Source organism: Aquila chrysaetos, chromosome 21, assembly GCF_900496995.4.
Source record: "Aquila chrysaetos chrysaetos chromosome 21, bAquChr1.4, whole genome shotgun sequence".
Taxonomy (NCBI): domain Eukaryota; kingdom Metazoa; phylum Chordata; class Aves; order Accipitriformes; family Accipitridae; genus Aquila; species Aquila chrysaetos.
Genome location: NC_044024.1, coordinates 8,644,944 through 8,653,827, shown reverse-complemented (window position 1 = coordinate 8,653,827; position 8,884 = coordinate 8,644,944). Strand labels below are relative to the sequence as shown.

General features: G+C 51.0%; 1 protein-coding gene across 4 annotated transcripts in view; it reads right to left on the bottom strand.

Moving 5' to 3' along the window:
• Positions 1–4,268: 4,268 nt before the first annotated feature.
• The window catches only part of ARHGEF6 (Rac/Cdc42 guanine nucleotide exchange factor 6), a 41,092-nt gene continuing 36,476 nt past the window's right edge, over positions 4,269–8,884 (bottom strand). For all 4 annotated transcript variants that reach the window (XM_029997506.2, XM_029997505.2, XM_029997507.2 and 1 more), the window contains 3 exons: positions 8,073–8,172; positions 7,137–7,191; positions 4,269–6,623 (listed from right to left, as the gene is read on the bottom strand). In XM_029997506.2, coding sequence (XP_029853366.1) covers positions 6,483–6,623; positions 7,137–7,191; positions 8,073–8,172 — 296 coding nt within the window. In that variant the 3' untranslated portion in view covers positions 4,269–6,482. The remainder of the gene's footprint in view (positions 6,624–7,136; positions 7,192–8,072; positions 8,173–8,884) is intronic.

The following is an 8,884-nucleotide window of genomic DNA, read 5'->3' as shown; positions in this document are numbered from 1 at the left end:
CCTCCACCAAAGGGGCAATCGGTGGCCCAGGGGGACTGCTGATTTCAAGCCAGAGTGCGAGTAAGGCACCAGCAGTGCTCTGCTCTCAGCGACCCGAATCCGCTCGCCAGACTGTCCTCCTCCCACCTCTGCAGGTAGAGGACCCTCTGCCTGCGGGCTGTTCACTCCCCTGTGGAAGGGGTGTTGGCGGCCACCATCAAATTTGGACCTGCCTCCTCTCCTGAGACCCCTCCTACCCTAGGAGGAGGACCAGGAAAGCATGGAGGTGGCAGGACCAACTGCTTCTTCCCAAGCCCTCCAAGGTGCATGTGCAAAGCATCTTCTGGCTGCCCTCAGTGAGGATGTGGCACTTTTCCTGGAGCTCCAGGAGAGCAGGACTGTGCAGACGGGCAGGAGCCCATCTCGGGCAGGGGGTATCTGGGTGACACACATGACCCTCTTCTCCAGCTTGGCCCGCAGGGGAGGTGAGCTGAGCAGCAGCAGGGCACAAGGATATTGATGCAGCATTTTTCAAAAGCATCTAAAGATGCCAAAGGTGGCAAGCCTGGAGCATTTGATTGTACAGGTCATGCTTGTCAGAGTGCAAAAGTTTGGAAATACTCCTGGAAGCCAACAGGTTTGCAAGTGGAAGAGCTTTCGGATTTGGGCAGTCCTTAGGGTTTGCTTGGCTGGAGGCTGCAGGTCTGGTCCTAACACAGCGCCTGAGTGCCACCACTGCCAGGACGGTCAGGGCGGTCTTTGCACAGCTCATTGCAGTCCTGGGTGCCCAGCATGTCCCCCTCCCAAAGATGGGGAGGCTCAGAGACAGTCTGGTTTTACTATAATTTAATATGTATTTGATGGCCGTTCTCCCAAACTGCCTATCACCATCAGGGAACGGACCGCTCTGACAGTGGGCGTAAAAACTACTTATTTAACTAAAACCATCTTATATTCATAAACAGAGAGGGACTGTGTGCCAAGGGACTGCGCACGGCCGTAGCTCTGTTTTGCAGCATAGTTCATGGTTCCCCCTTCCCGAGTGTGGGGTTTCATCCACTGCAACTAATACAATTTATGAATTAAGAGATAGGTGCTTTGTACGCTTCGAACGCCGCTCACCCTTCTCAGCCCCAGGCTGGGATTTCCCCAGGGTCCTGCTTGGGGTCTGGGGACCAAAAGGGCAGAGGGGTGGCACTGGGGGGCACAGTGGGGACAGCCAGTCCCAAAAGCCTCTGGGGGCAGCCATCCCACCCTGCTCCTTGGGGCATCTTGGGGTGCCAGGGCCATGCAGCACCAAGGGCACTTTGGCTGGAAGAGAGAGCAGGGACCTCCCCTGCCCTGGGAAGGCAGGGAGCCACCAGGGCTGGAGCCCCCAGCGCAGCTGTGGAGCAGAGGGGTGGGAGCTAATTTAAGGGAATTTAGGACACCTGGCTGGAAGAGGACTATTCCTGCTTGCCCTAAGGTCACGGAGCCTGCAGGGACATCTCTGCTTTGGAGCAGAGGGATGGCTGCTGCACGAGGTGGGATCCTGTGGCCGCCGTGCGTGGGGTGGCAGGGGCTGGGTGGCTGCTGCCTCCTGCGGTGGCGTTGGGTCCCACCACCTCCTGAAGTGGCATGGGTCCCACCACATCCCCGCTGCTGCTGAAACCCGGCCGGCCCCTGCGGGCTGGGCTCGCGGAGTCAGGGCTGGTGTGGCTGGAGAGCCCCAAACCTCTGCAGGGGAGGTGGAGGTGCCCGGCCGTGGTGGGAGCGTGAGTGGGAACCACAGGAGAAAGCAAAGGTCATGCAAAGCGGCATGGTCTGAGAAAGGGGAAAAAGCTGGCTGGGAGCGAGCAGATGAGGAGAGGAAGGGATTGCTGCGAGGAGCTTGTGCGTGGCCGTTTTCGGGTGCCCAAAACCTTCAGGAGCAGAAACGCTGTTTGTCATGGGCGAGGGGAAATTGTGATCTGTGCACAGCTTTGAAATCCCCCCGCAGCCCCCCAGCTTTGGTGGCCAGGAGCACCCACCGGAGGGTTTGGGCCAGGCTGCGATCCCCGGCCCAAATCACTGAGAGGGGATCCAGGAGCGGCAAATCGCGTGGAGAAATAGATTTTCATGCGTGGCTGGGGGAAACAAGTAAAGAGGGGAGGAAAAAAAAATAGGCGTAAAACACCTTAATAAATTCTGCAGCAAGAGCAGCAGATGCCAACTGCCGCCTCCCCTGCCCACCTGGCCCCAGCCCCCTGCCCGCACTGCTGCCTTTCCCGGGGCTTTTGTTTCTTGGCTCCGTTACTTCGCTTGCCAAAAATAGCCCGTGGGATTCAGATGTGAGGTAGCGCGTGGGAGGGGAGGAGATGCGATTGCTACCATCCAGCTGTGGCCGTCTCCCGGGCGGCTTTGTTCTCCTCCCTGGCCCCTGCCCGGTGCCGTGGCGGGTACAGGTTTCCTCTCGCCGTGGAAAGTTTGAAGGTCGTCAATACATTGATTTTTCCCTTGACGTGGAGCCTCTCTGTCACTCCTTGGGCTGCGGATTTTACCTTTTCTGAACTGATTTTTGTTCTTCTTTCTGAGTAAAGAAGGGAGAAGGGGATGAGAAGGTGATGAGTATGTGGGGCACATCAGCAGGACTGGCACAGAGGGTCATGGATGAGCAGCGGCAGGAGCAAGCAGCAGTGTAGTTATCTGCTGGGAGAGGTGCTTGCATGGCTCAAGACACACTGAGCTCACCAGCAAATATATATATATATATAAAAAATATATATTTTAGTTCTATATAGGAAATGAGATTTTGGGTTGGTTTTTTTCCTTAAAAAAGATTGGGATGCCAATTTCCACGCTGGGTCTCTCCAGCTTGTGCCACTGAGCTCAGGGCTGCTGGGCAGCAGGAGCTGGAGGATGGCTGGCCACGTGCTGTGTGTCTGTGCATGGTAGCCACTCGGGTGACAAGTGTGTCCTAGCACCTCTGTGCACTACTTTGGGTCTTTTTTTTTTTTTTTTAAATCCCCCTTCTCAGGCACTGTGTGCCTAGGTGCCAGCCTTACCTCGGCACCACTTGCTTGGTGACAGCCCTTTCTCCTGGTCAGGGCTGGGTCCCCACCTTTTCTAGGAGGCCAAACCCATGGCATGCACCCCTGCCTGGGGGCAAGGGAGACTTCTCCCTCCCATTTTGGTTTGGATTCGGGTGCACTTGTCCAGCGGAGCGGCGCTTCACCGGCACGGTTAGTGGGAGCAGCCCACCCACCACAAATGGTCGCCTCCAGGACATCCCCAGCCGCGGCGGTGGTTTGGGCTGCACAGATTAAACTGTTGTTTTTTTTTTTTTTTTTCTGGTTTTTCACATTGATGGTCATCTGGAGCCAAACTCCATTGCTTGGAGGATGCTGGTGCTGTCTGCATTAGAGTTAGGTCATGCAAAGGGGCTGTTTGGGAGCTGGCACAAGAGAGGAGGCCAAAGGGACCCTGTATTCAGTAGGAGAGCAGGATGGATGGTCTCCGGTTAAGGCCTGGATCCGGCCTCATGGGGACCCAGGAGTGGAGATGTTCCCTCCAAATTGAGCCCGGGGGGATGCCTCCTCCTTGCTCTTCTGCCCAGTGCAGGCTCTGGGGCACTCGGTCTGGATGTGGCCCTGCTCTGCCTCTGCAACAATTCCCCAAAGTGCCACTGGGGTTCAAGCAGGCTCCCTCGCAGACTTCAGTGTTTTTCTACAATGCGCCCAAGGCCAGTGTTTCTTTTTCCCTTGTTCTTTTTCCCGCTCTGACTGCTGTGTTTGGTGAGGGAGAGCAGGGTCTGGCCCTCGATCCTCCCGGTTTGGCTGCGGGCTGAGCGCGCAGCATGCCTCTACCAAAGAGTTAAAAATACCAGCATGCAGGAGAGGTCTTGTCCAAGTGGTAGACCAAAGGAAATCCTGTCACCACACCTAATCGCCAGAAAAAAACTCGAACAAAAAAAAAAAATCTCAAACAGGCAGGAAGTCACTTATCTACAGCAACCCGCTGGTGCAGCGGAGAGCAGCTAGTTCTCCATAAAGCGTCCTTGTTCGCAGAGTGCAGGCGGAGGTTGAGGGATGGAAATGCATCTCCTTCCCGTGGGACCAGGCGCCCTTCCCTGCCGCAAGTCTGGGTGATGGTGGGAACAACAGCCCAAGTGCCAGCATCGCCATTTGCACCAGTATCCCCACCAGCATCCAGTAAATCGGAGGGTGGATGATGCAGCCACGGGCGTTTTGAGCAAATCAGGGATGCCCAGAGCAAGCACTGGCTTTGCTTTTGTGGTGGAAACAAAGGAAGTAGCACCGAGAGCTAAGAAGCGATTTTTATCCTTCTTTATTTGTTGAAAATGTCAATTAAAAAACTGTTCAAAATAAAAACATGTTAGAAAAGTTGAACTTGCATAAGTAGTTACAGTAAATAAACCTACATGACAAAGATAAACTGGAAGGCAGCTGACACAACATCCATCTAAAGACACTCACTGGAACCTATTTACAAAGCACTGTAAACAAAGTAAATATGGAAACATTGCTGTCCATCCGGCATGGCTTCTTTTCCTTTTTATTTTGTTTTCTTGTCTTTTTTGGCTTCTAGCTCTTGACAAACACTTGATCCAACGTGTCCCAGTGTGCCCTCCATCACATTACATCTTACAAACATGCATATGTACACAGCACAGGTTTCAACTAAACCGGGGGGCAGCAGGGAAACATTTCTACCCTCTCCTCGGAGTGTAAACGGCCCTTGGTTTGCTTCCTTGCACTGGCTGCACATTGCGAGCCCGGTCCCCAGCCCGCCTTCGGGCAGGCAGCAGGACCGGTCAATGCCAGGGTGTTTGGGCATGGCATCCCAGAATAGCAGCTTGAGCTGCTCGGTGTGCAGCAAAAGTTGTCATCCTGGAAACCGATTAACCAGCACAGCAGGGCTTGACTGTTGACCAAACTGCTCAGCTGTGTGCCTGGGCAGGGATGTGGCGAGCTGCCATCCAGCTGGGATGCTCTGGAGATAGCAAGTGTAGCCAGAGCAAGAAAGACCTCTGGTTTGTCCTAGAAACAGCTTAGATTTAAAAAGGGTTTCTGTTTATACTCCTCGTGATGTTTTGGAGTCTAGCTCTCCCCAAACACCATTTGCTATGTTGGGGCTAAATTTTAACTGAGAGGAGGGAGTTGTAATTATTGCCTCTATTATGTCCTTCATGACCAACGTAATGGTATGACTGTAATGAGCTGTGGTGTGTCTGCACACCCTGGGACCATGCTGCCCTGTGATATATGTAAGACTTATTATTAACTTTAACAGAAGGTTACTTTTATAATGCTGCTAAGGAAGGAAGGAAAACATCAGTTCTAAACTAGAGTATAACACCAAATAAGATGAAGATAGCCGATACATATGCATGTTGCCTGTGTGCTGTGTTCGAGGAGCTGTGCAGGGATCTGGAAGGGTGTTGCACATCCTTGCCCCAGGAGCGTTTCAGTTCTTGTCAAAGCATAAATATCTTTCCTATCCCAAGAGAAAGTTCCTTTTTCCTAGCCGAAAGCCCCTTTGGGGCGACGGGGGGAGAAGTGGCCGTTGGCTAGGTTCCCAGCCTTTGGAAAGGAGCGATGGAGAGCCTAACGTGGGCAGAAGGGAGCAGGGAACCAGCACACTTGGGGGTTGTTTTTTGTTGTCAAGCAGTGTTTACATTTCATACAGAGAAAAGCATGTCCTGCAAGGGGAAGCACAGCAAAACTATAAACTCATACGATACCTGGACACTCAATGTGAAAAACCAGGGGGTAGGAGTTATAGGTCATGCATAAGAAAAGGGATGGGGGGGCAGAACAGCAGTTACCTGTTGTGCTGATCACGAGCTGTTAGGAGGCAGCACTGTGCAACATACCTTCCCATGCGCTCTGACAGGTGCTCCAGATCTGACTTCCCCAAGGAGTTCAAATGTCTTCATGTTAATTGCACATTTTAATCAGTATCAAGGCCACACGGGAACCACAGTATTGCTGGGCTCTAGTTCGCTACAGTCAACTAATGGGGAAAAAGAAGGTGGTTGGGAAAATCTTCCCCAGTTGTGATTATCTGAAAAGAGGAGCATGGTGCTTTTTGGTTTCTGCTCAATGCCACCTCAATAATGTTTTCATTCAATAAATAGGTACCGGTGCTTTTGAAAAGAATGAAAGCATTAAAAAGTGCTTAAGCTTCCTCTAGGAAACTGCTGCCAAACCCTCTGTGAGTGGCAATCATTAGCAGAGTTTGTATTTGCTCCCAGTAGCAGGTACGGATGAGGTATTAGTTGCTGCAGATGAATTGTGAATCATGGACCGCTTGCTTACTGGTTTAGTTGTGATCGATTGTTTCTGGTTTATTTCCTTACTGGATGGAAGAAAACCAATTTTTTTTCTCCATTACTTTTTTTTTTTTGGTAACAAAATTCCCCAAACCAACAAAATAAGGAGCAAGAAGAGGCAAAGGATCCAGTTCCGCTTCCCAAAAAACACCTGAGGTCACAAACCACTGCCAGCAGCTTCTCCCCTAATTCAGGCAATCAGGGATGATTTGCGCCCCGTGTCTTCCCTGCCACACTCATCCGTCTGCTTCAGCAGCCTTCTAACCAGCTTCTCCAAGTCCTTCCTGGATTTAAGCTCTTCCTCCAAACACTGTTTCATCCTTTTGTTCTCCTGCGAGGGGAAAAATAAAGGAATAAAGATGCAGTTAATGTCCATGCACTTTACGCAGCGAGGTACCTCCGTGCGCCTTGCTGCCTGGTGTCCCAGTTACTTTAAGCAGGCAGAAGCATCCTCCTGGAAACCTAATTTTAGCCTGGGTTGGAGGACCCTGTTCTCCTGGGAGGTCTCTCCCACTTCCAGGCTTGGGGCTGGAGGGAGGAGGATGCAAGAACTGGGATCCACCAGACCCCTATGAAATGAACAGTCAAGTTGAAAGAGCTTTTAGAGTAGGGAGAAAGTTTCATGTTACCACCAAGACCTCCTGCTGGCTCTGGTGCTCAAGGGACTGTGTGGTGAGCTGATTCAGGGAGCTAAACCAGGAGAAAATTAACGCTGATTCAGGGAGCTGGAGGACTGCACCAGCATCAGCAAGACTTTTCCTGGGCACAGATCAAAGACAATGACCCGGTGCAGCCTGGCTGGCTTTTGCTCAACTCCTAGCACAAACAATCCCGCTCAAATTACCTGCTTCAGTTCTTTGACTTCATCTTTCAGTGCATAAACCGTGTCAACAAGGCTCCTGCAAAAAAAATGCAAAAAAAAAAAAGAATAAAAAGAGCTGGAGTGCAGCAAAACAGCAACAGCATGGGAGCTTTTGTGAGCAAGGCACTGATAAGGAAGGTGCTTCCAGCTTCTGCTTTGCAAGCATCAGGCTGCTGCTATCGCTGCTGCCTGTGAGAGGACCCTGGAAACACAGCCCAGGAGCATTTATAGGCCACCAGTCCAAAATTCAAGGCTCTTTTTTCAAAACTCAAGAAATATTCCTTGTTCTGCTATCTTTCAGTTATCAACAAAGGACTGTGGTTTTGACTTCCCTGTTTACGCTACTGCAGTAAATAACAATGCCTTTAAAACTGGAAATGCCTGAGCATCTTTTGGAAAATGGCCTTGATTCCTTGAGGTTATGCTGCAAAAAAACAAGCATGAAAGGAATGCACTGTCTGGATTACAAAAGGAGTGGATCAATGCAGTCATCCAGATGCTGAAGCTACATAACAGGCTGGGAACACTCACAGACAGGGTGCCAGCCAGGCTCCCGAGGGGTAGCAGCAGCCCACTACGTCAGTGCTTAAAAAAAAAATAGCCACTTGTTTGGTTCTGTCCTCCCTGACCCCATTAGCTACATCCGGACAAGCCCTGGGACTCGATAAACTGGCTCTCGGGACCCAGCACAGACTCCCGGAGGGCTACGGCCACGTCAGAGCAGCTGGGAAGGCGGCTCTGTTCTTAAAAAGGGACAAAATAGCAACTGAAATAGCCCAGTGGTTCTTGCCAGGACTAAGGCAGCAGTCGGTGACACCAGCCCTGCTCCTCTGCAGAGATGCAGGAGAGGGCATTGGTTTTTAATGTCCTTCCAAAAAGCAACAAGGGGATCTGCAAATGGAGAGCAGCCGCGCTTACTTTTCCTCCGTGACAGTCTGGCCGTTGCTTCGTGTTTCCTCTACGATGATTTTCTCTTCCTCAGGAAGAAGGACTTGGGGGATGGAGTCTTTACGGGAGCCTGTGTACAAGAATTACTCATCAGGAAGAAAAAGGGAGACTTGATGACCTGATGCCCAGGCCACTCCGGAGGCAGCACGGCAAATGCAGCCCTCGTTCTCCCCGTTCCTCTGCAAGCCTGGGGCAGACTGGGGACGCAGGGGCTCGAGCAGCCGCCAGCTATCTGCCACGGTTAAATACAGGCTTATATGTATCGCCAACCTGGAGCTAAAGCAGCTAGTGGAAAGTTTTCAAGAGTGCTCACTGCATCTAAAGCTACATCATGACTTATAAATGAAAACATTCGATTAGGGTCAAGACCTCTCAGAAGAAACATGCCCCCCCTTTTTAAATGTACCATTATTTGATAGTTCAGTGATTTAATTCGACATCTCACCGGCAATGAAAATAGTTATATTTCCAGAGTTGAAGATGTCAGATAGGTTCTTATGAAGCAGCTTGTTCTTAAACACGCAGCTGATTGAGAGATAATATTCATGCTTCCTTTCTAAAGCTATATGCAACCTGAGATTACCATCAGGTTTTCAGTGCTGACAGCCACAGGCACTGACTAGGTTTGCTTAATTCCTAACAAGTGCTGGTGAAATAGCTGTGTCTCATCTGCCCTCCTACCTGCTTCATTCTCTGTGTTTAGAAGAAAAACAATGGCAACTAAACCACTAGATAGATGAAGCTCCCTTATCTTGAAGATTGAACACCACACAGTTTCCTAG